Source organism: Symsagittifera roscoffensis, chromosome 7 (assembly GCF_963678635.1).
Source record: "Symsagittifera roscoffensis chromosome 7, txSymRosc1.1, whole genome shotgun sequence".
In the NCBI taxonomy this organism is placed as follows: domain Eukaryota; kingdom Metazoa; phylum Xenacoelomorpha; order Acoela; family Convolutidae; genus Symsagittifera; species Symsagittifera roscoffensis.
The window spans coordinates 34,299,007-34,326,676 of record NC_087068.1 but is presented as its reverse complement, the minus strand read 5'-3'; the positions used below and the strand labels follow the sequence as shown (position 1 = coordinate 34,326,676).

The following is a 27,670-nucleotide window of genomic DNA, read 5'->3' as shown; positions in this document are numbered from 1 at the left end:
GTGAATATTTCTAGTAATCTATAAACAAATGCAAGAAAAAATAGTTTTTGTGTATGCGTGTATGTATGCAAGTTGATGTGTTTGTAAGTATGAGTACAACTTTTTTCCTTATGCGCGTGTAAACCCAAACAATTGTTACTAGAAGAATAACTATAACCCATCTTGAATTTTACTAATGTTTCTAGTTTTTCTTGAAAGTTAGACAAGATACTATAAGCATAGTATATATGTACGCACATATGCTTTGCGTATGTTAGTATTTATGTTAACTGTATGTATCTATGTAAAAGTGTACAACTTTTTGCATGTATAAATGTAATTAATCATGTATGTACATACTGTTTGAGTGTACTCATTTGAGTATATAGAAGTTATGTAAATTTGTATGTTTTTATGTAAGTAAGAACTCTTGACTGCATGTCCGCTTGATTGATGGAATGAATACAAGCATTTTTTTTCAACCAATGTATGTTTTTAGGCAAGTACTTATGCATATTCGTATATCAGTATGAAAGGCACGTTTATATGATTGTATGTAAAGACGTATGAATGCCAGTCTGTAATGCGTGATTCTTTTTGTCTGAATATGTGAAGTGAATGCAGATTGGTTTGTGTGTTTACATGTGTTTGTACTTCAAAGGTCAGGAGAACTAATAAGTAAAATCTTTGCATGTATGTAAGCAAAACTTGCGTGTGTTTATCTATTTATGTAAACTGTATGTATCTATCTAAAAGCGTGCAATTTTTTTGCATGTATATATGTAATTAATCGTGTATGCACATACTATTTGTGTGTATTCATTTGAGTATTTAGAAGTTATGTATATTTGTATGTTTTTATGTAAATAAGATATATCGAATGGATGTCCGCTTGATTGAGTGAATGAAGACCAGCAATTATTTTGTATAAATGTATGTTTTTCAGTTTAAAAGCATTTAAAAGTTAGCTGGTTTGCAAATTGTACAAACATATGATTGAAGTTTTATGTCTGTTTAAACGGAAAGTGTGTACACATGAGTAGTTGCATGCTTGTAAGGTACATTCCACGTCTTTTTGTAGGCAAGTACTTATACATATTCGAAAATGAGTATGAGAGGCACGTTTATATGATTTTATGGAAAGATATATCAATGCCAGTTTGTAATGCGTGATTCTTTTTGTCTGAATGTGTGTATAATTTGTCTTGAAAGTGTGAAGTGAAAGCAAGTAGGTTTGTGTGTTTACATGTGTTTGTATTTTAAAGGTCAGCAGAACTAATAAGTGAAATCTTTGCATGTATGTAAGCAAAACTTGCGTGTGTGTCTAATTATGTAAACTGTATGTATCTAAGTAAAAGTGTACAACTTTTTGCATGTATAAAGGTAATTAATCATGTATGCACATACTATTTGTGTGTATTCAATTGAGTATTTAGAAGTTTGTATGTTTTCAAATGTATAATTGCATGTTTTTATGTAAGTAAGAATTCTTGAATGCATGTCCTCTTGGTTGAGTGAATGAAAACCAGCAATTATTTTGTATCAATGTATATTTTTCAGTTTAAAATTATTTTAAATTTTGCTTGTTTGCAAATTGTACAAACTTATGATTGAAGTTTTATGTCTGTTTAAAAGGAAAGTGTGTACACATGAGTCGTAGCGAGCTTGTATAGTACGAAACATGTCTGTTTGTAGGTAAGTACTTCTGCATTTTCGTATATGAGTATGAAAGGCACCTTTATATGATTGTATGTAAAGACGTATGAATGCCAGTCTCTAATGCCTGACTCTTTTTGTCTAAATGTGTGTATATATTCGTCTTGAGAGTGTGAAGTGAAAGTAAGCTGGTTTGTGTGTATAAATGTGGTTCTATTGTAAAGATCATTGATCGTGCAGACATGCGGCTGGTAGAGCTGAAGACGGTAAGCGAGCAAAGTCTCAGTGACAGGTACTGTATATTTGAAGGATGATTGATCAATCTCTAAAAACCACAAATTTTCAATGGTTTTCATTTGAAAAATCATAATTTTGAATCAAAGTTATAAACCCACAGAAGTGAAGCAATTGTGTAATCAGATAAACAGTCAGTACCACTTTTTTTAAATTCAAGATTTATTTAGTCGATAGAGCTTTTTATGAAATAGCTCAAAATGCTTACGCCTTTTTTTAAAATGATTAGCAAGTCTTTCTGCATTGAGGCTCAAAATTTTAATTCCTCAAAGTAAAACTATCTAACAAATTTTTTGTTGTCAAATTAAACATGTCTTTGTTAGTCGTTCTAGCTTAAGATAACACAATATAATTGACGTTTATCGAAATGCATTGAAACTACAAAATGGCACTTATAAGTTTTCGGAAACTGCTGTAGCCAAATTGATGTGAAAGCGTTGTTTAGTTTGAAACAGCTATCATCCTGACGGAATCCGAAGATTCAGGTAGAGTGTTGATGATAAGGCTTGATTTTTTATCTTAAAGTTTCAAACAACTAACTTTTTTTCGAAGACATGTTTTGTTAATAGAGAAGACAAATAACGATGCAAAAATGAGAAGAAATATCACGATGCGAACTGTTTTGATACTGCTAGTGATGAGAACGTGAATGTGAAAGCTTGGATCAACTCAAACATATATTGAAAGAAAGGTTGAACTCTTGATAACACAATTAGTTGCAGATGAATAAGCAAAATTTTGGTCGAAAAGCCACCGTATTTCCGTAGACAATAGCTTAATCATGGAAACAATCAAAAAATCAGATTTATATTAACAAACTCAAAATTTAATTTGTTGAGCAGAGGGTTAATCAATGATAATAACTGATAGCGCTTCAAACTTTTGAATAGAAAGCTCTTGCTAAAGCCAAATTGAGTTAATTAGAAGATACTGAGAACAGTTGACCAGATTTTAGTATCAAACTAAAATTTAATTAATTGCATATTCTTTTAATGGAAAAATCAAAAATTTTGGATGCTCAAATTATAACTCCGAATTCATATCAAGTTTTGAGTTTGTATCCATAACTTGTCTTAGTTTGTGTTCAGTCTTTCCCGATTGAATTTGCTCCAATTTAAATAACTGCTTTCCTTAAAAGTCGCAAAAAAGTTTTCACCTGCTTTATTTGATGGTCACTCTGTTCTGTCGTATATATTGGCACACACATAACAATTTTCCCCCAGTTTCTAGGTCCGCTTTGATGAATATTTTCAAAATTTCTGTTAGCACAAAAAAGTTAATAGGAAATACTAAACGTTTTCTAGAAGCCCCGAAAATTGTTTCCTTTTTATTATAAAAAGTGGTATCTGCAAGTCTTAGAAATGGCTGCAGCAAAATTAATGTGCACTTTTGGCTTTCATCAGTGTTCTCGTTTTTCAAGATCTTTACCCACTTCAACTTATTAGCTCTTTCAACCTTTCGATAAAATCAGAGCTTTTGTCATAGATTTTAGGCGTTTTTTCAGTCTCCTGTAGACACGGAAAATGGAAATGTCGAAATTTTTAAGCCAATTTCATTATTTTAGAATTTTCAGTGTTTCGTAATTTTTCTTTGTTTTTACCTTCATTTGGCTGAACGAAATTAAATCAAAATTTAATTTGTTGAGCAGAGGGTTAATCAATGATAATAACTGATAGCGCTTCAAACTTTCGAATAGAAAGCTCTTGCTAAAGCCAAATTGAGTTAATTAGAAGATACTGAGAACAGTTGACCAGATTTTAGTATCAAACTAAAATTTAATTAATTGCATATTCTTTTAATGGAAAAATCGAAAATTTTGGATGCTCAAATTATAACTCCGAATTCATATCAAGTTTTGAGTTTGTATCCATAACTTGTCTTAGTTTGTGTTCAGTCTTTCCCGATTGAATTTGCTCCAATTTGAATAACTGCTTTCCTTAAAAGTCGCAAAAAAATTTTCACCTGTTTTATTTGATGGTCACTCTGTTCTGTCGTATATATTGGCACACACATAACAATTTTCCCCCAGTTTCTAGGTCCGCTTTGATGAATATTTTCAAAATTTCTGTTAGCACAAAAAAGTTAATAGGAAATACTAAACGTTTTCTAGAAGCCCCGAAAATAGTTTCCTTTTTATTATAAAAAGTGGTATATGCAAGTCTTAGAAATGGCTGCAGCAAAAATAATGTGCACTTTTGGCTTTCATCAGTGTTCTCGTTTTTCAAGATCTTTACCCACTTCAACTTATTAGCTCTTTCAACCTTTCGATAAAATCAGAGCTTTTGTCATAGATTTTAGACGTTTTTTCAGTCTCCTGTAGACACGGAAAATCGGAAAATGGAAATGTCGAAATTTTTAAGCCAATTTCATTATTTTAGAATTTTCAGTGTTTCGTAATTTTTCTTTGTTTTTACCTTCATTTGGCTGAACGAAATTTTTCATTCTTATTTCGGTCAAATTGATTATTAGTTTTTGCCTAAATAGAGGTGGCGGCCGCCGCACTTGACGAAATTTGCTTTCTTCGAGATTCAGCAGTAAAACATGTATTTTTGAAGGAAATCGTTCACCGCACCCAACAATTAAGCTACGCTGCCAAAATTTTGTGGTTTCCTGTATACCACATAGTTTGGTGGCATATAATAGGTATATAACGTCATTTTACATGTAAACAAGCCAATACCCCCAAACTTTAGAATGGAAAACATGCACCGACCAAAACTTAATTCCATTCCCGTTTCCACAACGTTCAGTGGGAATACTCAATAATATACCGAAGTTTTACATGAGGAATTTTAGGTATAAAATTATACATGGTGACAATTAGGATTATTACATGGTGACCATTGCTGATCATTTAATACATGGTGACCATTATGATTTATACCTAATGGTCATCCATGTATGACAACCCCCCCCCCCCCCGATCCTTACGCACTATATGCATACTACTAACGCCAAAACTTGGTCTTTGTGGTCTTTTTAGTGCTTTGAGAGCTCGGAAAATCAATTTGCCCGACCTAAAAAAATCCGCCCCCACCCTCAAGAAACCTAGATCCGCCGCCCCTGAACATATTGTTTGCAGTTTTTTTTCCAGGAAAATTTTTTTTTTTTGGCTTATTTCAGCTTCTTGTCGCATTTCAAAGATTCTTTTTTTCGTTGTTTAACGTATTATCGTGGCTAAACGCGGGTTAATGGACAAACGTTGGGCAAGAGTATGCCAAAATTTGGAAAATTGGTGCGTCGGGGGAAGGGAGGGCAGGTGGCTGCTTATTTGACGGTAGTCGACAAAAAGACGCGCAACGCGAAACAAAAAAAAGGAAAAAAATCCCTTTTAGTGCTTTTTTAATGGATCATAATTAATTTTAATTCAAGAAAAAAATTGGATTATAAAAACTGAGTTTTTTTTTTCATTTAACTTCGATGCCCCTTTTACGCATATAAACCGAACAGACTACGGTCTTCCCCGTCCCCCACCTTCAGTATACCCCCGTTCACGGTGATGAAATTTCATAAGCTCAGATGATGAAACACGAGTTATGTTTTTGACAGTTTCTTAAACTGACTTTTTTTCTGTATATTTTTTTCCAGTAGTGGACCCAGCATTTGTCAACGCGGGAAAGCAAGAGGGATTGGAGATCTGGAGAATAGTGGTGAGTATAAAATCATTATGTCATCCTCTTTGTTCAATATCAATTTGATGCCTGTTTACTCCGCTCGTGCTGAGGTTCTCGTTCGACGGAAACCGTATTCGAGTTTTTGAGCCGAACAATGACCGTTTTCGACTTTTGAGCCGAAAGTTAGCCACTTTCGACTTTTTGAGCCAAAACATGACCGTTTACGACTTTTGAGCCGAACTTTGACCGTTTTCGATTTCAATTTTACTGGAAATTGACCGACTCTAACGGAAATTGTTAATTTTTTTTTCAACTTGTTTTAATTTATTTCGATTTTGTTCGACTTTACTGAGCATTGATCTATTTAACCGGGTTGAGGTCTGCAACTTAGGCCCACAGTTCGTCGAAAATCGGTTATCGTTTGATCCTTTCAGTCAAATCACGAGTCGAGCACCTCAGCCCACGGTGTTATTTTAAAATGAGCTTTGTTGTGGCCAAACCGCTCAAACCGCTCATTTTGAAGCAAGATTTTGAGCGTAATTGTCTAAAAAAACAGCTCAAACCGCTCAAATCTTGCTTCAAATTAGGTGAAAAATCTCGACTCGGGGGGCCATGTGAGCATCTTTTCAACAAGTTTTATAAAATTATGCTGATATGCCAGCAATATGCTGGACTAAATTCTGCGGACTTATTGTATGCACTTATTCAATACATTTTCATTATCTTCAAGTCTTTATCATGCTTCAATGACCGTGCAAATTGTTTAAGAACTTGGAGGTGGTCGAGTGGCCCAAGGAGAGATACGGGGAGTTCTTCGATGGTGACTCCTATATAGTGCTCAAGGTCAGTCTAAACATCTGTAGATTCATCACAAAACAGCTGCTGCCAAACATGATAACTTGATGTAATACCTGACCCAACCTGCGGTATACTCAGTTAAGTTCAAAGAAAAAACCAACAATTACTTCATTGAAAGCTATTGTTATTTGCCAATAGAGACACATCTCCCCCAAATTCCTCTGCAACCAAATCGCTTCACAGTGAAAACAATAAAGGGAGTGGATTGAAAATATGTCCGGTGTCGCCTTCTCATAGAGTAATTTCGGATAGGGCACACTGTCTGTTCGTCATCTTGTTTTCGGCCGGATAGATTCGTGCAACTTCTTAATCTGATAACGATTCTAATCTTACTCTTATAATGTCTAGTCTCATTAGATCTAGTATATGCTGGTTTTCTTGCGAGGTTAGAGGAGAGAAAAAGGCAACGGTTAAAAACTTAATTTTTTTTTCTCTGGCTGAAACTAAGAGTAGTTTCAGCTTTACAATATATGATTGGTTAGTTCTAAATATTTTACAGTGATAGATATCAAAGTATATATTAAATACTTGTTTGAAGTGGTTCCAACCATCCGGGGCTTAGGACATTTCTTAAACAATGTTTTTCTCGTGAGAGATTCTTTGAGAAGATTGTTGATCGATTGTACTTCTTGTTGAGATTAATTAAGATTGAGAGACTGTTGTGCATTAAAAAGATCGTACTGAAGTTGTTTATATTGTGTCAATGAAGTGTCGAGTTCGTAAGTTAGAGCGAGAATACGTGCATTCTCAACTGATCATTTGCATCGATAGAGTAGTGGGATAAGGGTTGACAGCGCCAATTGACAAAGATCCGAACTTTGATTTTCAATACCGAGTTGATCAATGTTTTTGTTCAATGAATACTTTTGGCGCGATATGGGCTCCATGCTTTTAATCCAAAGAGGGTTGTAGGGTTGTGACTGCCTCAAGCAAAAGCATCAGATAAGCCATACATTATTCGGAATGCGGACAACTTTTGTATCTTCCGTTTGCTGCTCGCATCTTTACATTTTATAATATATACATTATATAAGTTACACTAAGGAAAATTGTCATTAGATGTGGTATCTGTTTAGATAGTCGATGAGTTGGGAAAGAAAAAAGTAGATTTTCAAAAGGGTGTAGAAAATTGTGAAAAGAATTCAGAAAACTAGAAAAAATATGATTAAAGAAAATTCTAAAATATCGTTAGAAATGAAAAAACAATAACGTAGAAAAATTGGACAAAAGTGATTTGAAAATGAAATTTTTTTTGAATGTCTCAGCAACTGTTCGGAAAGTGAGCACTCAGAAAGTGATGTTTCTTTTCCAACAGGTTTTCTCTGTTTTGGCGTGCCTAACGACGGAGATCGTGTTTATTTTTAATTTTTGACGAGTAATCTGGGTATGGAGAGAATTGGTGAAGGCTAGTCAAAACAGTTTGGATTTAAATTGCCAGTTTTTGTTTTCGTTTATTAGATGAACTGGATTTTTTTGTGAGATAGTTTAGCTTTAGGCAAATTGATTTTGGAATTTTTCAGTTTAGACTGATTTGACTTTTTTGCGGGGATTTTAGAGGTGTTATTTGTTCAATTTTCTTCTTTTTTGTTCCAGGTGATAGAGAGAGATTGTAATTTCGATATAATGGTAACTTGAGTTGTCAAGTTTGGAAGTTTTGCTTATTTTTCACTTGAAATTTTCTGAGTTCTAGTTATATTTCTTGTTCAATTTGTGATTAGATCGTTCAATTCAACGACGGTGGCGAGAAGAAAATGTGCAAAGAATGAAAAAGTGTTATTGGCTGATTCATTTTAACTTACTGTTTGAGATTTTTGAGATAAAAAACTAAAGTTTTCATGAAATAGGAACTGACACAGATGGATGTTTATTGTAATAGTGGTGAGAATGTAAAAGGGAAGTAGTATCAATTGAATTCAGAGGGGTCATAAAATTCATTTTCTTCAAAATTTTTGATTGTGGGATAAACGTTGTGTGGTCTTTTCTTGGTTTGTTTCGTAATCAGGATAATTGATGTTGTACTGGCTTTGCTCTTATCTCGGAAGTTAATACCTGTTCCTGTAGTTTACGATTTGTTCTTTCGGTAGTGGGTTTGACTTGTTTTTTTTTGCATTTACTGTGCGTGTAACTATGTTTTTTGATTGTTATAGTGTATCGAAAGTTGACACAACAACATGGAACCAAAAAATGATTATAATTGTGCAAGATCTCGGAGGGTGTGTTCATTTTAGTGATATGGTAGGAGACTGTTTTTGTGTTCTGTATTCGATTTTTGTCAATTGATTTTTTTTGTGACATCTGTTGGTTTATCAATATTCTAATAGTGTTGTTTTCTCGATGACTGTAGTTTTATATACTCCTTTGCGTATGGTCAAGCTTGGGATTAGAACGAGTGCTCCGATAATAAATCAGAAGCTAGCGTAAAGCGTGAATTGATTTGCGATTGAACATGGTGTCTTTGTAGTAGCTGACTTGCTAATTTTTCATAGAGTTTAAGATCCAATGCGTGTGAGTACCGCAAGCTTTCTTATAGTTTGTGGATGATCAAAGTAATCATTATCGCGAGTCTGAGGGTTATAAGATTTTGCATGATTTGATGGTGTACAATATCCTTGTGTAGTCTTCAATGAGTTGCGGGGTTTTAGTTGAAAACCTTTCGGTAGGGTGATATTCCAAAGATTGTTGTATTTTGAGAGTTGAAATGTGCAAGTAGAAACAATTTTACATCTGTTGACAATCCATTGTTTTTTTTGTGGGGAGCGGTTCACGCTTTCGACTAGTCCATTTGTTTAAGGGGCATGTAAAATTTATGGTTTGTATTTTTTTGTATAGATGGCATAGAAATATGATTTCTTGACTTATAAACTCTGTGCCCATAACCGTGATATGGAATTCTTGTGAAACAAAATTTGCAATCCAACGTTCATAAAGTGTGGTATAAGCATATTGAGCATTACATTGTGGAACTGTGTTAGTGCTACAAAAAATTGAATTTGCTAGTGCTACTTTTATTAGAATGAATGAATTTCCTTCATCTCTTAAAGCTAAGTTATTGTTTTTTTTTTCAAAAAATTGAAGTAAGCTCTTATTTCCTAAGATGGTATTAGTATCAAAAATTTATTTGGCGTGTAACAGGACCTAGTTTTTGATTTCTGAATAGTTCAGCTGTGGGTTGAGCTGCTCATGGTATTTTTTTGTAATTTTTCATTTGTTTATGGAATGTTGTCAACGGTGTTTTTTTTTCATCGAAAAGTTTGTTTTTTTTTTGTGTATTTTTCATTTGTATCTAGTGGCCTTTGATTGTACGCAGTTTTCATTTCCACTTCAGCGTAAAATTTTCCTGTGAATTTTGTGAGTATTTCGAGAGTTGATTCTATCGGCCAGTTGCAATATGACTTATCTATTAGGTAGTTTAATATTTTTTTGCTTATGGGATATCTTAACAATTGAAAGAAAAAATGATCATAGAGGTGGTATCTAATCAGATAGCCGATGAGTTGGGAAAAATAAAAGTAGATTTCCAAAAGGGTGTAGAAAATTGTGAAAATAATACAAAAAACTAGAAAAATATGATCGAAAAAAAATCTAAAATATCAGTAAAAATGAAAATACAATAACGTAGAAAAAAACGGACAAAAGTGATTTGAAAAAGAAAAAAAAATTCTTAAGATGGTAGTATCTGATTTAGTAGGTTTAGTTTTGTTATTGTGTCAACATTTTTTGTGGCGTATAACCGGACCTAGGTTTTGATATTTGCTGAATAGTTCAGCTGTGAGTTGAGCTGTTCATAGTATTTTTTTTTCAATTTCTCATTTGTTTATGGAATGTTACCAACGGGGTCTTCTGGATCATAAAGTTTGTTTTCTTTGTGTATTTTTTATTTTTTTCCAAGGGCTTTTGATTCTACTAATCATTTCAACTGCTGCGTAATATTTTCCTGTGATTTTTGTGAGTATTTCGAGAGTTGGTTCTATTGGCCAGTTGCAATTTGATTTATCTTTTAGCTAGCTTAATATATTTTTGCTTGAGACATATCTTAACATTTGATAACAAAAATGTCATTAGATGTGGTATCTATTTAGATGTGGAAAGAAAAAAGTAGAATTTCAAAAGGGCGTAGAAAATTGTGAAAAAATTACAAAAAACTAGAAAAAAAGTGATCGAAAAAAATTCTAAAATATCAGTTAAAATTAAAATACAATAACGTAGAAAAATTAGACAAAAGTGATTTGAAAATGAAAAAGAAAAATTTCTGAAAAGGTTTCGCAACTGTTCGGAAAGTGAGCACTCAGAAAGTGATGTCTCTTTTCCAAGAGGTCTACTCTGTTTTGGCGTGCCTGTCGAGCGAAATTGTGTTTTTTTTTTATTTTTGACAAGTAATCTGGGTATGAAGAGAATTGGTGAAGGCTAATCAAAACAATTTTGATTTAAATTGCTAGTTTTTCTTTTCGTTTATTAGATGAACTGGGTTTTTTTGTGAGGTAGGCAAATTGATTTTGGAAATTGATTCTTTGGGCAAACTGATTCTTTAGGCTAGTTGATTCGTTAGGCAAATTGATTTTAAAAAATTGTTCCGTTTAGACTGATTTGACTTTTTGTGGGGATTTTAGAGGTGTTATTTGTTCAATTTTGTTCTTTTTTCTAAGTGATAGAGAGAGATTGTAATTTCGATATGATAGTAACTTGAGTTGTCAAGTTTGGAAGTTTTGCTTATTTTTCACTTGAAATTTTCTGAGTTCTAGTTATATTTCCTGTTCATTTTGTGATAAGATCGTTTAATTCAACGACGGTGGCGAAAAGAAAGTGTGCAAAAATGAAATGTTGATAATGGCTGATTCATTATAACTTAACGTTTGAGATTGTTGAGATAAAAATTTAAAGTTTTTATGAAATAGGAATTGATACAGATGGAGGTTTATTGTAATAGTGATGAGAATGTAAAAACGAAGTAGTATCAAGTCAGAGTGATATCTTTGTATCTTGTTTTCAATTTAATTCAGAGGGGTCATAAAATTCTACTTTTTTAAACTTTTTGATTGTGGTATAAACGTTGTGTGGTCTTTTCTTGGTTTGTTTCGTAATCAGGATAATTGACGTTGTACTGGCTTTGCTATTATCTCGGAAATTATTACTTTTTTCTGTACTTTAAGATTTGTTCTTTCAACAGTGGGTTTGGCTTTGTCTTTTTTGCATTAATTGCGCGTGTAACTATGTTTACTGATTGTTATAGTGTATCTGAGTCGTCTTTTGTTGGTGATATCTAAAGTTGATTCAACAACATGGAGACCAGTAAATGAGTATAATTGTGTAAGTTCTCGGAGGATGTGTTCATTTGGGTGATATGCTAGGAGATTGTTTTTGTGTTCTGTTTTCGACTTATGTCAATTGATTTTTTTGTGACATCTGTTGGTTTATCAATATTCTAATAGGGTCGTTTTCTTGATGACTGTAGTTTTTTATATTCACTTGTGTATGCTCAAGTTGGGGATTAGAACGAGTGCTCCGATAATTAAATCAGAAGCTAGCTTAAAGTGTGAATTGATTTGCGATTGAACATTGTGTCTTTGTAGTAGCATCCTTGCTACTTTTTTATAGAGTTCAAGATCCAATGCGTTCAAGATCCAATGCGTTAATTCAAGATCCAATGCTTTATGAAGTTAGTCATTACCCTGAGTCTGAGGTGGAGGGTTACAGCATTTTGAGTCTTTCGATGGTGTGCCATTTCCTTGCGTAGTCTTCAATGAGTTACGGGGTTTCGGTTGAAAACCTTTCGGTAGGGTGATAATCCAAAAGTTGTTGTATTTCGAGAGTTGAATTAAGCAAAAAGAAACAATTTTACATCTGTTGACAATTCAGTGTATTTTGTAAGGAGCGGTTCACGCCTTCGACTAGTCCATTTGTTTATGGGGCATGTAGAGTTTGTGGTTTTTTTTTATTTCAAATTAATGGCATAAAAATATGATTTCCTGACTCATAAACCCTGTGCCCATAACCGTGACATGGAATTCTTGTAAGACAAAATTTGCTATCCAAGGTTCATAAAGTAGGTATAAGCGTATTGAGGGTTACAATGCGGAACTGTGTTACTGCTACAAAACAATTGAATTTATTTGTGATACTTTTATTAGGACGAATGAATTTCCTTCATCTCTTAAAGACGTTTTATTATGTTTTCAAAAAATCGAAGTAAGTTGTTATTTCCTAAGATGGTAGTATCTGCTTTAGTAGGTTTAGTTTTGTTATTTTGTCAACGTTTTATTTGGCGTTTAACCGGACCTAAGTTTTGATATTTTTGATTAATTCAGCTGTAAGTTGAGCTGTCTATGGTATTGTTTTTGTAATTTTTCATTTGCTATTGGAATGTTATCAACGGGGTCTTTTAGATCAGAAAGATCGTTTTTTGTGTATTTTTTATTTGTATCTAATGACTTTTGATTCTACGCAGTGTTCATTTCAACTGCTGCGTAATTTTTTCCTGTGAATTTTGTGAGTATTTCGAGAGTTGTTTCTGTTGGCCTGTTGCAATTTGATTCATCTATTAGGTAGTTTATGTACCTTGCGTCAAGTACAGTTTTTAAAGAGTGTCCTTTAGATAGGATGATAACTGGATTGAATTAAAATAATTTTTTTGGTTTATGCCCTTTATTTACCCATGAAATGATTTCGTACTTTTCATGTATGCCCAGAAAATCTATATAATTTGTCCTGTGACAGGTCAATTTTAAACACTGTTTCTGGAAGATTTAGTGATGAATGGAATTTGCTGACGTCAAAATTAGATGTAGCATACACATAAGCAATTTTAAATATTTTCATAATCTTCGAATTCTTCAGGAGTGTTAGAATCTGAGAGTGTTAGAATTTAAAGATGGTTAATTTTTTTTGTTCCGGTGTATATTTCAGTATTTGGAAAGTAGGTTTAAATTTTGGTGTTATTTGAAACAATCAGTATTTAATTCTGGTTCTTTAATAATTTTTTATAGATAATTTTTCGTTGGCTCTTGTAGACTGAGAACAGTTTTTTGGGCTTTCTAAAATAGTCCAATATTTTTTGGGCTTTCTAGATGGTCCAATGTTTTTCCTTTGGTGAAAAAAATTTAGGAGTTGTACTTGAATATAATTGTGGTCTGTGTTTTCACAATTTTCATTTGATGTGGAACATTACTACTGTCTAGGATGAGACTTATGTGTTTCTCATTGGTATTATTTCCAAGTTTTTAATTCTGATAGTGGTTTGATTAAACAGCAGTTTAATTTTCATGTTCAACTCTCAACATGGTAAATAATGATCTGTTTTTGGCTTCACTTTCGTCATCTCGCAATGTATATGGAATGGTTTTTTTTCAATATTGTTGGGTCAGGGTTGCTTAAGATGTAGTTTGTCTTTAAAAAAAATTCTATTGCGGTTGTTTGGGATTAGAACGAGTGCTCCGATAATAAATCAGAAGCTAGCGTAAAGCGTGAATTGATTTGCGATTGAACATGGTGTCTTTGTAGTAGCTGACTTGCTAATTTTTCATAGAGTTCAAGATCCAATGCGTGTGAGTACCGCAAGCTTTCTTATAGTTTGTGGATGATCAAAGTAATCATTATCGCGAGTCTGAGGGTTATAAGATTTTGCGTGATTTGATGGTGTACAATATCCTTGTGTAGTCTTCAATGAGTTGCGGGGTTTTGGTTGAAAACCTTTCGGTAGGGTGATATTCCAAAGATTGTTGTATTTTGAGATTTGAAATGTGCAAGTAGAAACAATTTTACATCTGTTGACAATCCATTGTTTTTTTGTGGGGAGCGGTTCACGCTTTCGACTAGTCCATTTGTTTAAGGGGCATGTAAAATTTATGGTTTGTATTTTTTTGTATAGATGGCATAGAAATATGATTTCTTGACTTATAAACTCTATGCCCATAACCGTGACATGGAACTCTTGTGAAACAAAATTTGCTATCCAACGCTCATAAAGTGTGGTATAAGCATATTGAGCATTACATTGTGGAACTGTGTTAGTGCTACAAAAAAATTGAATTTGCTTGTGCTACTTTTATTAGGATGAATGAATTTCCTTCATCTCTTAAAGCTAAGTTATTGTTTTTTTTTTCAAAAAATTGAAGTAAGCTCTTATTTCCTAAGATGGTATTAGTATCAAAAGTTTATTTGGCGTGTAACAGGACCTAGTTTTTGATTTCTGAATAGTTCAGCTGTGAGTTGAGCTGCTCATGGTATTTTTTTGTAATTTTTCATTTGTTTATGGAATGTTGTCAACGGTGTTTTTTAGATCGAAAAGTTTTTTTTTTTTTGTTTTTTTTTATTTGTATCTAATGGCCTTTGATTGTACGCAGTTTTCATTTCCACTGCTGCGTAAAATTTTACTGTGAATTTTGTGAGTATTTCGAGAGTTGATTCTATTGGCCAGTTGCAATATGACTTATCTATTAGGTAGTTTAATATCTTTTTGCTTAAGGGATATCTTAACAATTGAAAGAAAAAATGACCATAGAAGTGGTATCTAATCAGATAGTCGATGAGTTGGGAAATAAAAAAGTAGATTTCCAAAAGGGTGTAGAAATTGTGAAAATAATACAAAAAACTAGAAAAAATATGATCAAAAAAAATTCTAAAATATCAGTAAAAATGAAAATACCATAACGTAGAAAAGTCGGACAAAAGTGATTTAAAAATGAAAAAAAAGATTCTCAAGATGGTAGTATCTGATTTAGTAGGTTTAATTTTGTTATTGGGTCAACATTCTTTGTGGCGTATAACCGGAGCTAGGTTTTGATATTTGCTGATTAGTTCAGCTGTGAGTTGAGCTGCTCATGGCATTTTTTTGTAATTTTTCATTTGTTTATGGAATGTTGTCAACGGTGTTTTTTAGGTCAAAAAGTATGTTTTTTTTTGTTTTTTTTTATTTGTATCTAATGGCCTTTGATTGTACGAAGTTTTCATTTCCACTGCTGCGTAAAATTTTACTTTGAATTTTGTGAGTATTTCGAGAGTTGATTCTATTGGCCAGTTGCAATATGACTTATCTATTAGGTAGTTTAATATCTTTTTGCTTGAGGGATATCTTAACAATTGAAAGAAAAAATGACCATAGCAGTGGTATCTAATCAGATAGTCGATGAGTTGGGAAATAAAAAAGTAGATTTCCAAAACGGTGTAGAAAATTGTGAAAATAATACAAAAAACTAGAAAAAATATGATCGAAAAAAATTCTAAAATATCAGTAAAAATGAAAATACAATTACGTAGAAAAGTCGGACAAAAGTGATTTAAAAATGAAAAAAAAAAGTTTCTCAATATGGTAGTATCTGATTTAGTAGGTTTAATTTTTTTATTGGGTCAACATTTTTTGTGGCGTATAAAAATGTTGACCCAATATCTAATGGCCTTTGATTTTGATATTTGCTGATTAGTTCAGCTGTGAGTTGAGCTGTTCATGGTATTTTTTTTGTAATCTCTCATTTGTTTATGGAAGGTTATCAACGGGGTCTTCTGGATCATAAAGTTTGTTTTATTTGTGTATTTTTTTTTCTAATGGCCTTTGATTCTACTGATCCATTCAACTGCTGCGTAATATTTTCCTGTGAATTTTGTGAGTATTTCGAGAGTTGGTTCTATTGGCCAGTTGCAATTTGATTTATCTATTAGCTAGCCTAATATATTTTTGCTTGAGACATATCTTAACATTTGAAAACAAAATGCCATTGGATGTGGTATCTATTTAGATAGTCGATAATTTGGGAAAAAAAAGTAGATTTTCAGAGGGTGTAGAAAATTGTGAAAAGATTACAAAAAACTAGAAAAAAAATGATCGAAAAGTTTTCTAAAATATCAGTTAAAATGAAAATACAATAAGTTTTGCTTATTTTTCACTTGAAATTTTCTGAGTTCTAGTTATATTTCCTGTTCATTTTGTGATAAGATCGTTTAATTCAACGACGGTGGCGAAAAGAAAGTGTGCAAAAATGAAATATTGATAATGGCTGATTCATTTTAACTTAACGTTTGAGATTGTTGAGATAAAAATTTAAAGTTTTTATGAAATAGGAATTGATACAAATGGAGGTTTATTGTAATAGTGATGAGAATGTAAAAAGGAAGTAGTATCAAGCCAGAGTGATATCTTTGTATCTTGTTTTCAATTTAATTCAGAGGGTTCATAAAATTCTACTTTTTCAAACTTTTTGATTGTGGGATAAACGTTGTGTGGTCTTTCCTTGGTTTGTTTCGTTATCAGGATAATTGACGTTGTACTGGTTTTACTCTTATCTCGGAAATTATTACTTTATTCTGTACTTTAAGATTTGTTCTTTCAACAGTGGGTTTGGCTTTGTCTTTTTTGCATTTATTGTGCGTGTAACTATGTTTACTGATTGTTATAGTGTATCTGAGTCGTCTTTTGTTGGTGATATCTAAAGTTGATTCAACAACATGGAGACCAGTAAATGAGTATAATTGTGTAAGTTCAAAGAGGGTGTGTTCATTTGGGTGATATGGTAGGAGATTGTTTTTGTGTTCTGTTTTCGACTTATGTCAATTGATTTTTTTGTGACAACTGTTGGTTTATCAATATTCTAATAGGGTCGTTTTCTTGATGACTGTAGTTTTATATATTCCTTTATGTATGGTCAAGTTGGGGATTAGAACGAGTGCTCCGATAATTAAATCAGAAGCTAGCGTAAAGTGTGAGTTGATTTGCGATTGAACATTGTGTCTTTGTAGTAGCATCCTTGCTACTTTTTTATAGAGTTCAAATCCAATGCGTTCAAGATCCAATGCGTTAATTCAAGATCCAATGCGTTATGAAGTAGTCATTACCGCGAGTCTGAGGTGGAGGGTTACAACAATTTGAGTCTTTCGATGGTGTGCCATTTCCTTGTGTAGTCTTCAATGAGTTACGGGGTTTCGGTTGAAAACCTTTCGGTAGGGTGATAATCCAAAAGTTGTTGTATTTTGAGAGTTGAATTATGCAAAACGAAACAATTTTACATTTGTTGACAATTCAGTGTATTTTGTAAGGAGCGGTTCACGCCTTCGACTAGTCCATTTGTTTATGGGGCATGTAGAGTTTGTGGTTTTTATTTTTTTATTTTAAATAAATGGCATAAAAATATGATTTCCTGACTCATAAACCCTGTGCCCATAACCGTGACATGAAATTTTTGTAAGACAAAACTTGCTATCCAAGGTTCATAAAGTAGGTATAAGCGTATTGAGGGTTACAATGCGGAACTGTGTTAGTGCTACAAAACAATTGAATTTATTTGTGATACTTTTATTAGGACGAATGAATTTCCTTCATCTCTTAAAGATGTTTTATTATGTTTTCAAAAAATTGAAGTAAGCTGTTATTTCCTAAGATGGTATTATCTGCTTCAGTAGGTTTGGTTTTGTTATTGTGTCAACGTTTTATTTGGCGTTTACCCGGACCTAGGTTTTGATATTTTTTGAATAGTTCAGCTGTAAGTTAAGCTGTCCATGGTATTTTGTTTTGTAATTTTTCATTTGCTCTTGGAATTTTATCAACGGGGTCTTTTAGATCAGAAAGATCGTTTTTTTGTGTATTTTTTATTTATATCTAATGGCCTTTGATTCTACGCAGTGTTCATTTCAACTGCTGCGTAATATTTTCCGGTGAATTTTGTGAGTATTTCGAGAGTTGTTTCTATTGGCCTGTTGCAATTTCATCCATCTATTAGGTAGTTTAAGTACCTTGCGTCAAGTACTGTCCTTTAGCTAGGATGATAACTGGATTGAAATAAATTAATTTTTTTGGTTTATGCCCTTTATTTACCCATAAAATGATTTCGTACTTTTCATGTATGCCCAGAAAATCTATATAATTTGTCCTGTGACAGGCCAATTTTAAACACTGCTTCTAGAAGATTTAGTGATGAATGGATTTTGCTGACGTCAAAATTAGATGTAGCATACACATAAGCAATTTTAAAAATTTTCATAATTTTCGAATTCTTCAGGAGTGTTAGAATCTGAGAGTGTTAGAATTTAAAGATGGTTTATTTTTTTTGTTCCGGTGTATATTTCAGTATTTAGAAAGTAGGTTTAAATTTTGCTGTTATTTGAAACAATCAGTTTTTCATTCTGGTTCTTTAATAATTTTTTATAGATAATTTTTCGTTGGCTCTTGTAGACTGAGAACAGTTTTTTGGGCTTTCTAAAATGGTCCAATATTTTTTGGGCTTTCTAGATGGTCCAATGTTTTTCCTTTGGTGAAAAAAATTTAGGAGTTGTACTTGAATATAATTGTGGTCTGTGTTTTCACAATTTTTATTTGATGTGGAACATTACTACTGTCTAGGATGAGACTCATGTGTTTCTCATTGGTATTATTTCCAAGTTTTTAATTCTGATAGTGGTTTGATTAAACAGGAGTTTAATTTTCATGTTCAACTCTCAACATGGTAAATAATGATGTTTTTTTGGCTTCATTTTCGTCATCTCGCAATGTATATGGAAAAGTTTTTCAATATTGTTGGGTCAGGGTTGCTTAAGATGTAGTTTGTCTTTAAAAAAATTCTATTGCGGTTGTTTGAATATGAATGATTGCTGTTATAGTTAGAGTAATCACTTCGGCTTGATTTTGATCTCGAGTTACTTTTCGAACACGCCTGATTGGTAAATTTTGGTCCTTCTCAGGTATTGATAAAAATGTTTATTTGGTGTTCTTGATTTGTTTGTTTGTCTTTTGTCTACAATCTGTGATGCTGTGTCCATTTTTTCTACAAAAATTACAACATTTATTGACTGAGGGTTTTGCGTTAAGATTTGGTTCTTCTCGTATATTTTACGTTTTTGTGTTATCTCATCTGCTAATTCAGTGTCTGATTCTTGTATGTTACTTATATTTGAGGTGATTCTTTGAATATTAGAAACTTTGTGTAGTTTTAGATTTTCGTTTCTACTAAATTACTTGTTAATTCTAGTTGTTCCAATTTGTCTACGAGTTTGCCAAACTCCATGTTGGGTTCGCGAAATGTTAAGGCATGTGATGCTCTTTTCTTTATTGTTAGTTTTCTTAATTGTGTTTCTAAAGTAGTTCTTAGATTTTCTGTAATTTTGGTGTTTTTATGTATTCAATGATTATGGTTTGCGTACTAGTTTTTCTTTTTATAAGGCGAGTTTTTTTATGATAAGATTTTCATTGTTTTATTTATTTTAATTTAGTTGGTGTTTCAATAGGAAGTCTACACATTTGGTTGCATTAATTTCTTTGATGTTGTTTGTTTCTTTCTGAATCGAATTTTTTTATTGAATTTTTGGGTCAAACGTTTCAAATCTGAATTTTTTTCTATTGGTATTATTGAAAACCAATTTTGAGCTGCTCCGTCAGTTGTGGTTTCTATTAAGTGTTTACGTTTGCGAGTACAACTTTGATGAAGAGGTGTGTTATTTGGTTCTGGGTCTAAGTTTAAATTCAAAATGGCTGTAACGGCAACTAAATAATCTTCAACTGAGTACTCTTGTCTGTTCCTGTGAAAACCATTACTGGTTCGTTACATGTAAAGGATGATCCGCCCATAAGGTATGGGTTCATCGTAGTTTGTAATGATTCTGCTGTGTTTGGTCTTTGAGTGTAATTTGCTTGTTGGTTTCGGCTCATTTCATGTTGCTGAAAATAAAACGGCAATGGTGCTCCATTTCTCATTGATTCTGCCTGGTAATGTGAAAAAAAACTAAACACTCTAATTGTATATTTTGATATAGTCGGGAAAATTCGGGTCATAGGTGTTTTAGCCTTTTGAGGTTGACTACTTGGTAAGTGCAAGTAAGGTTCAAAGGTATTTGGTTGGTAAATATCATCTGGTTCATCACTATTCTTCCATTAGTATTTCCGTTGGTTGGACTAATTTTGTTGTTGTTGAATTCGACGAGATTAGTCATTGTCATCTGAGGATTGAGATGGTTTTATGTGATTGAGTTGTCCTCTTTTTATATAAATTTGTTTCTGTTAAAAGAATGGGTAGTTTTCCACGTGCTCTGTTTGGGTGTTTGTTTGTAATGGAAATTTACCAATTGTGGATTCGGACTTTCGACTTGTTTCTGATTAAAATAGTGGCCTAGAAACTGTGATTTTTTTGTTTGAATCGGATTTGCTATTGGGTTAATTATTTTTTACTTTGCAAAAAAATCATAATTATTAATTGCAAAGTGGTTTCCACGTTTCTTTTTCGGTTCAATGAAGGATACTTTTTTAGTTATCGGTCCAAGTGTTTCCTAGTTCAATTGTGAGTTTATGGGAAGAACAGTTGGTTTGGCTGATGATTTTAGTGTTGTTAGTGGGAACGGGGTGTTGTTCCTGTTATATGGTGTTTTCATTGATGAGTGACTAGGTGATATACTTTGTTTTGTTGTTACCGGTTTGACTTTAACTATTTCTTCGTTTGCGAAATGTGATGATAATTGAATATCTTGCTGGTTAAGTGCTGCAGTTTTTTTGAGGTTTTCTTGTGCATGCATGCATGTTGAAATTAGGCTGTTAGGAAATGTTTTGTGGTGTTATAACAAGGTATTACCTAGAGTGGTGAATCAAGTAATTGTGTAGAATAATTGTTTGCCTATTTGTGCTTATTCTTAGAATGATTGATGCGAAATTCAGGTGTTAATTGTCGATTTCTAACCAGTTAGTTATTACTCTTTTTGTGAGGTTATCTTAAATTCTCGGGTCTTTTGTCTAGGCAAGATGGGTTGGAGTGAGAGTTTATCAATTCGGTTAAATGATAATTTACTGCTCTCAAACCTATGCGGCGAGATAGGATGATGATCCTCAGGACAGAAGTATCACCAAACTAACAACAATTAAAATGTTTTTTAGTTTTGGTTGGTATTTTTGTATTTTTAAAACTGGGATTTCCGAAATTTTACTTGAAAGAAAAACTACTGCAGATTTTTAGGACGAAATTAGACAATACTTTCTGTCAACTTCTTGTCGTTTTATGTATATTATTAGTTTTTGTACATTAACCAAACTAAATTGCGTTTTTATTCAATATTGCAACACTATTTAATGCAGTTTGTAAACTAATCAAATTATAATTTCACTGCACAGTTAGTATTGAAAATTGTGTCGCCGTCGTTTATTTTTTCTTGTTGCGATGCAGTATATATGTGGTCTCTTCGTTGTAATCTGGTTTCGTCTTTAGTATTGGCTTGGCTTGATTAGACTTATTGAGACAGGGAAACAAGCAAATTATGTTTTTGATTTGCTTTAACAATTCTTTGATTTTTTCTTAATCTTTTTTTTTTTCTTGAAATCCTAATTAATATAGGTCTGCTGGAGACCCGTTGGTCGCACCACATGAAGTTAGGTCACGTGCGGCCTTCTTATAGAGTAATTTTGGATAGGATTTACCGTCTGTTCGTCGCAATCTTATTTTCGGTCGGATAAATTCGTGCAGTTTTTAGTCTAATACAGATTAAAATCTTACTCTTATCTTTCCTAGTTTCAATTGATCTAGTATATTCTTGCAAGATGAGAGGAGAGAAAGAGGCAAGTGCTTTTCGAGTTAAATTATGTTTCTCTTGTTGAAACTATCTGAAGTTTCAGCTTTACAATTATCAGAAGTTTTAGTAATGGGGTGGTTCAAGATTGATTAGTTCCAATTATTTTACAGAGATAAGTATCAAAATATATAATAAATACTTGTTTGATCTGGTTCCAGGATGTGCACGCAAATAAGGATTCAGTTGTAGCTAGGGTTGTGTTGCAATGTTCTGTTCATTTGATGTTTGTTGTTCATTTGTTGTTGGTTTGTTTTAGTCGAAGAAGACGAAGAGTGGCAATCTGGACTATGACCTGCACTACTGGATTGGGCAGAACTCCACCCAGGACGAGTACGGGGCAGTGGCCATCAAGTCAGTGGAGCTGGACACTTTTTTGGGAGACAAGCCAGTGCAGCACAGGGAGGTGCAGGACAACGAGACCGAGATGTTCAAGTCATACTTCGATGTCCTACAGTAGGCCATCTCATTGCAAATTAGCTAGTACGCTCCCCGAGTCGAGAATTTTCACCTAAATTGAAGCAAGATTTGAGCGGTTTGAGCGGTTTGAGCGGCTTTTTCAAAGAAAAACCGCTCAAAAACCGCGCAAGATTCAAACGGTTTTCATAGATAAACCGCTCAAAAACCGTTCAAATATTGCGTGAATTTTTGGCGTTTTTATTTAAAATAAACCGCTGAAAAACCGTTCAATTCTTGCGCAGTTTTAAAGTGGTGTCGAATAATTATTCTTAACGTTCCCTCTTCGAGGTCTGCGACTAATGTTTCGACCGAAATGGGTCGACTAAATGGATTTTCTGCGACGGAAATTCCATCATCCCGCCATCATCTATCAACATAGCTAATTTGGGTCGCACAAAGTCGCAAAATAGCTAATTTGGGTCGCGCAAAGTCGTAACATAGTTCGTTTGGGTGGCAAAAAGTCGCAACATATTTCATTTGGGTCGCACAATGTCGCAACATAGTTAATTTGTGTCGCAATCAGTCGCAACGTAGTTAATTTGGGTCGCACAAAGTCGCAACATAGTTAATTTGGGTCGCGAGATGTCGCAACACAGTTAATTTGGGTCGCTCAAAGTCGCAAAATTGTTAATTTGCGTTCACAAAGTCACAGAACAGCTGTTTTGGGTCGCGTATAGTCGCAATATGATCATCCGTGTCAATCAAAGTAATTTAACTTGAGCTGGTAACTGTTCTTCTTAGAATAAAGGAGGGCGGAGCTGACAGTGGCTTCAAACACGTGGAGGAGGAGGTGGTGAAGCCTCGCCTGCTCAGGTTCAAGATCGAGAAGGGCAAGTTCCACATGAAGGAGGTCACGTGTAAGAGGGCCAATCTGGACAGTGGCGACGTGTTCATTCTGGACAATGGCAAGGAGGTCCATCAGTGGAACGGCAAGAAGGCCAGCCCCATGGAGAGGATGAAGGTCTGTGTAGAGTTGAGTTTGTATCTGGGGTGGCTCACTCATTAAGAAAGTTCAGAAAAAGTACCCCGTCTGTTCGTCATGCTGTCTTATTTTCGGCTTGATAGATTCGTGCAACTTTTTAGTCTAATTTGTAACGCTAAAATTATTCATAGTTTCAGCAACAAAATAAAATAAATATAACCCAGAAGACAGTCCTTCTCCTTCAGAACAGCTCCTGATATCAAACTCGCAAATACCAGTATACACTAGATCTATTGACACTAAGAGATTTAAGAGTAAGATTAAGACCGGTATTAGACTAAGAAGTTGCACGAATCTATCCGAACGAAAATAAGATAACGTGACAAACAGACGGTGTACCTTATCTGAGATTACTCTATGAGTGAGCCACCCGTACAGAAACTCATCTCCAAGATTCTAGAACAGGTCCTCAACAAATTTATTTTTAGCAAATTAAAAACAGAAGTCGAAAGATCAAAATTACATCACAAAACATTCGATAGTATAGAACATTTATTAGGTTTATGTCTACGCCTCAATAAGTCTAATCAACTAAACTTAACGATAACACTCACAATAGGTCGAAACCCGAACAGCAGACCGATCCCCTATATCGTGAAACGACGCACACTGCAACTATTATTTCTCTACCAAATTCTCAATGCAGTAGATTTTCATTCACTAACAAGAAAGAAAATTTACTTGGAGCAGTATTTACTCTTTTTCAAAACATATACCTCTAAATGATGTGAAACCATATTAAACAACATATTAAAGACAAATGATAAAAAAATAAAAATATATAAAGTTCGTTCATTTCATCAAAATTGCAGTAACTACAAAATTTTTGTAAAATTGAAATTTATTGAATAAAAAATACAAAAAAAAGTCAGTAAAAAAATTAAAGTTACTTTTAATAAAATTATAAAAAAAACTCCTTGCTTCTCAAGGACTAGTATTCTCTTCCTTCCATAGTTATGCTTCTTTGTTTGTTCATCTAACACATAACCATAAACGATCAGAAATTAATATCATTTATGTTTAATATCGTTTAAACCAAACCTTTTCTAAAATTTACAATCTTTCCTTAAAACTTAAACCTTATTTTTTTCTGTCAAGGCCCGTCCTTGTTTTGTAATAACCTAATTTCTTTTAAGTCAGATCATCAAGACTATCCATCAATCTTTAACTTTGAACCTAGTTTTACGTTTTACTCCATTTGGTTTGAAATATTTGGATCCCTTGGATCAATCAGGAAACTTGTTCTCTTAGTAAAAAAGTGTCTAAAGACCTCAATTGTCGATTCAGTCTCCAAGCCTTACCAACGACCCATGAATAATAGAATTGTTTGAAAAACTAATCTTTTTAATTAAGATAAACAGTGAAGAACTTCTAATACTCATCCTTCACTTGAGTCCCTCCTCTTAGTTGACCCAGGCTTACATACATCATAAACTAAGTGAGATCTATCATAGTATCTAATGATCTACTTTTTATACCTGAACCTTGTGGATTGATATACTATTCTCAAAACCTTAAATCACAACCCTGAATAAGTTTAGGTAAGTTTTTCTTATATTATAACTTAGCCGCCGAGAAAGTACAAAAATATTCTAACGAATCGATATATTTTCTCTCCAACCTGTCTACACTCGACAGCATATGCCCCATGATTAAGATAACCTCACAAAATTTCTCAGACTAACAGTTTATGAAATACAAAAATAAATTCCGGTTTTTGCAACCATCATTCTAACACTTATGTCAAGAGATAAGAAATGGAACAAACAATCAATAGTAATCCACAGTTGTTGAATTACAACCGAGAGGTACGATTTTGTAATTACATCACACAAACAAGAAACAGGACTCATTAAATTGAAAAAACAAACAATAAAAAAGGCAAAACTCACAAAACAAAAACAAGTTATTAAACAAAAATTTTCAAAAACACACAACGCAGTTTTGGAATCTGACTCAACTACAGTGCAAGAAAAATAAAACGTTTGAGATTTAATAGAGCGAAAAAAATAACCATGAATGCCCAAAATATTCCCGAATCAGAATCCACAACACCACCATTTATAAACAAGTTATTAAACAAAAATTTTCAAAAACACAAAACGCTTCCCCACGATAAGTAACCTGCTTCCCCACGATAAGAGCGTGCTGCCTATTGGAACCAGTTAAAAACTATTTATACCCAATTATATTATTGATGAAACTATCTCAAAAAAATTTTCGAACAAATCAATCATGATTCAGAACTAACAATTACACTTATTTGTAGCGCTAAAACGATTCATAGTTGCAGCAACAGAATAAAATAAATATAACTCAGAAGACAGTCATTATACTTCAGAACAGTTCTCGATATCAAACTCGCAAATACCAGTATACACTAGATCTATTGACACTAAGAGATATAAGAGTAAGATTAAGACCGGTATCAGACTAAGAAGTTGCACGAATCTATCCGAACGAAAATAAGATAACTTGACGAACAGACGGTGTACCTTATCTCAAATTTTTCTATGAGTGAGCCACTCCGTACATAATTTCATCTCCAAGATTTTCGAACAAGTCATCATCAATTTTTATTTAGCAATTTAACAATAGAAATAAGATCGAAAATACATCACAAAGCGTTCGATAGTATAGAAAACTTATTAAGAATGTCTCTACGTCTAAATAAGTATAATCAAATAAACCAAACGATACCACTCACAACAGGTAAAAACACGAACAGGTGCTCGTTCTCCAGAAGCGGGTCTCGTATAACCTAGATCATATTGATTGATCGTGTCAAGATTTCAAATTTATGCAATGATGTGTTGATTTCGTTAAGCTAGAGCGAGACTAAGCGCAAGGTGGAGTTTGACTACTTTGTGTAAGCCGCCAAGTGAGTAGGATCCGTACGTGAAATCAACTTCGAGGTGGCCATTGTTCACCTTCAATGGGTACTTTTGCTGCGATGATGGGTTCACACTATAAATCCTGTGAGGGTTGTGACTACATCAACAAACCAGTAGATTTGCCATTCCAAAGTCGGAAAGTCATAGGGTTTTCATCTCCCTTTGCTGCTCGTTCCTTTTGCTCTACGAAGTTTTTCTAGATTGCATATTTAGTGTAAATCTTGCTTTTGAAAATGGTTTTAGTTCTGATATTTATTAGTTGTTTTTATTTACTATCGGTTTTTTAAAAATACGCTCACCCCAGACAGTTCTAGTCAAATGTAAGCGTGGTGTAGTGCGGTGAGTTGGCCGGCTATAGAGCATGCTCAGGATGTCTTACTTGTGGATGAGGCCAGTTGAGGGAGTATAATTCAACCGTCTTTTATAGCAGAGACTCTTTTCGTGTTCAATTTTTTGTTCTTTTTCATCAGGTGTTCCACTCTTTTTGCCTTTTGTTGTGTCCTTTCATCAAAAAATATTGTTTCGTTCTGGTTTTTACTTTTGATATTTCGGTGTTTAGATGGTTTCAACAAAACTTAAAAAAGGGTTTCAAAAGGATAATTTAGCCAGTTTTAAGCTGCGTTTAATCTGGTTTGCTTACAGTGGGACTTTCCTATACATGCGGCAAGTTTTGTGGTTTAAGTAAGCTGCGTTGGTTAGTTTAAGCTTGCTTATAATTCCTTTCAACCGGGATAAGGGAAAATTTGAAACGCGTGAAAACAAATCAAAATTATTACAGTTAGTTTCGAAAACTTCTTTTAGTGGAAAGAGTGCGTGAAATATGGGCGAGTAAATGAGTAAATGAGAAAAATTTGTGTATAAAAATTAAACACAGATCAGATAAAAAACTATTTATCTGTAGTTTGAATGGCGTTATTACTTTACTAATTCATGGATTATTTTTACTACAAAATTATCAAATTGTTGCATTCATAAAAAATTTAAATCACTTAGGATAATTCAGTTTCATAGGTAGGTTAAAAATTGAAAGATAAAGAGTGATTAGTTTTTTTTATTTTATCCTTTGGATGAGTGACTGGTTAAACCTAACAAAAGTTGATTAAAACGTGTTGAAATATTGAGTGTCTGATATATTTGTGTTGGTGATAATAGTAATTTTTTAACTTACGAGGGTTCAGTTTCAGGGAAAAATCCAGAGAGAAAGTTGTTAGGGAACCATCTTGAAAGTGTCAGATGTTACTAAGAGCTTGGCAAGCATGCGTATTACGTTTTATGTGCGAAGCAGCAGCCAAAAAATTTCAAGCACTCTGATGTTTTTCACTTCTTTGGTAACAGCTGAAAATTCTTGATTTGAATTTTGGATGAGATTGTAAAGCTCGTGGTTAAATTTGACGTTCTGGATCTTTTCAAATAGG

General features: G+C 33.3%; 1 protein-coding gene across 1 annotated transcript in view; it reads left to right on the top strand.

Annotated features, from left to right (window-relative positions):
- Nucleotides 1-23,340, top strand: part of LOC134851653 (gelsolin-like protein 1) — a gene marked incomplete at its 3' end in the record, with an annotated part of 40,821 nt that extends 17,481 nt beyond the window's left edge. The window contains 4 exon segments of the mRNA XM_063867830.1: nt 5,518-5,579; nt 6,312-6,386; nt 22,180-22,376; nt 23,121-23,340. Of these exon segments, the coding sequence (XP_063723900.1) occupies nt 5,518-5,579; nt 6,312-6,386; nt 22,180-22,376; nt 23,121-23,340 (554 nt within the window).
- Between the last annotated feature and the right edge of the window lie 4,330 nt (nt 23,341-27,670).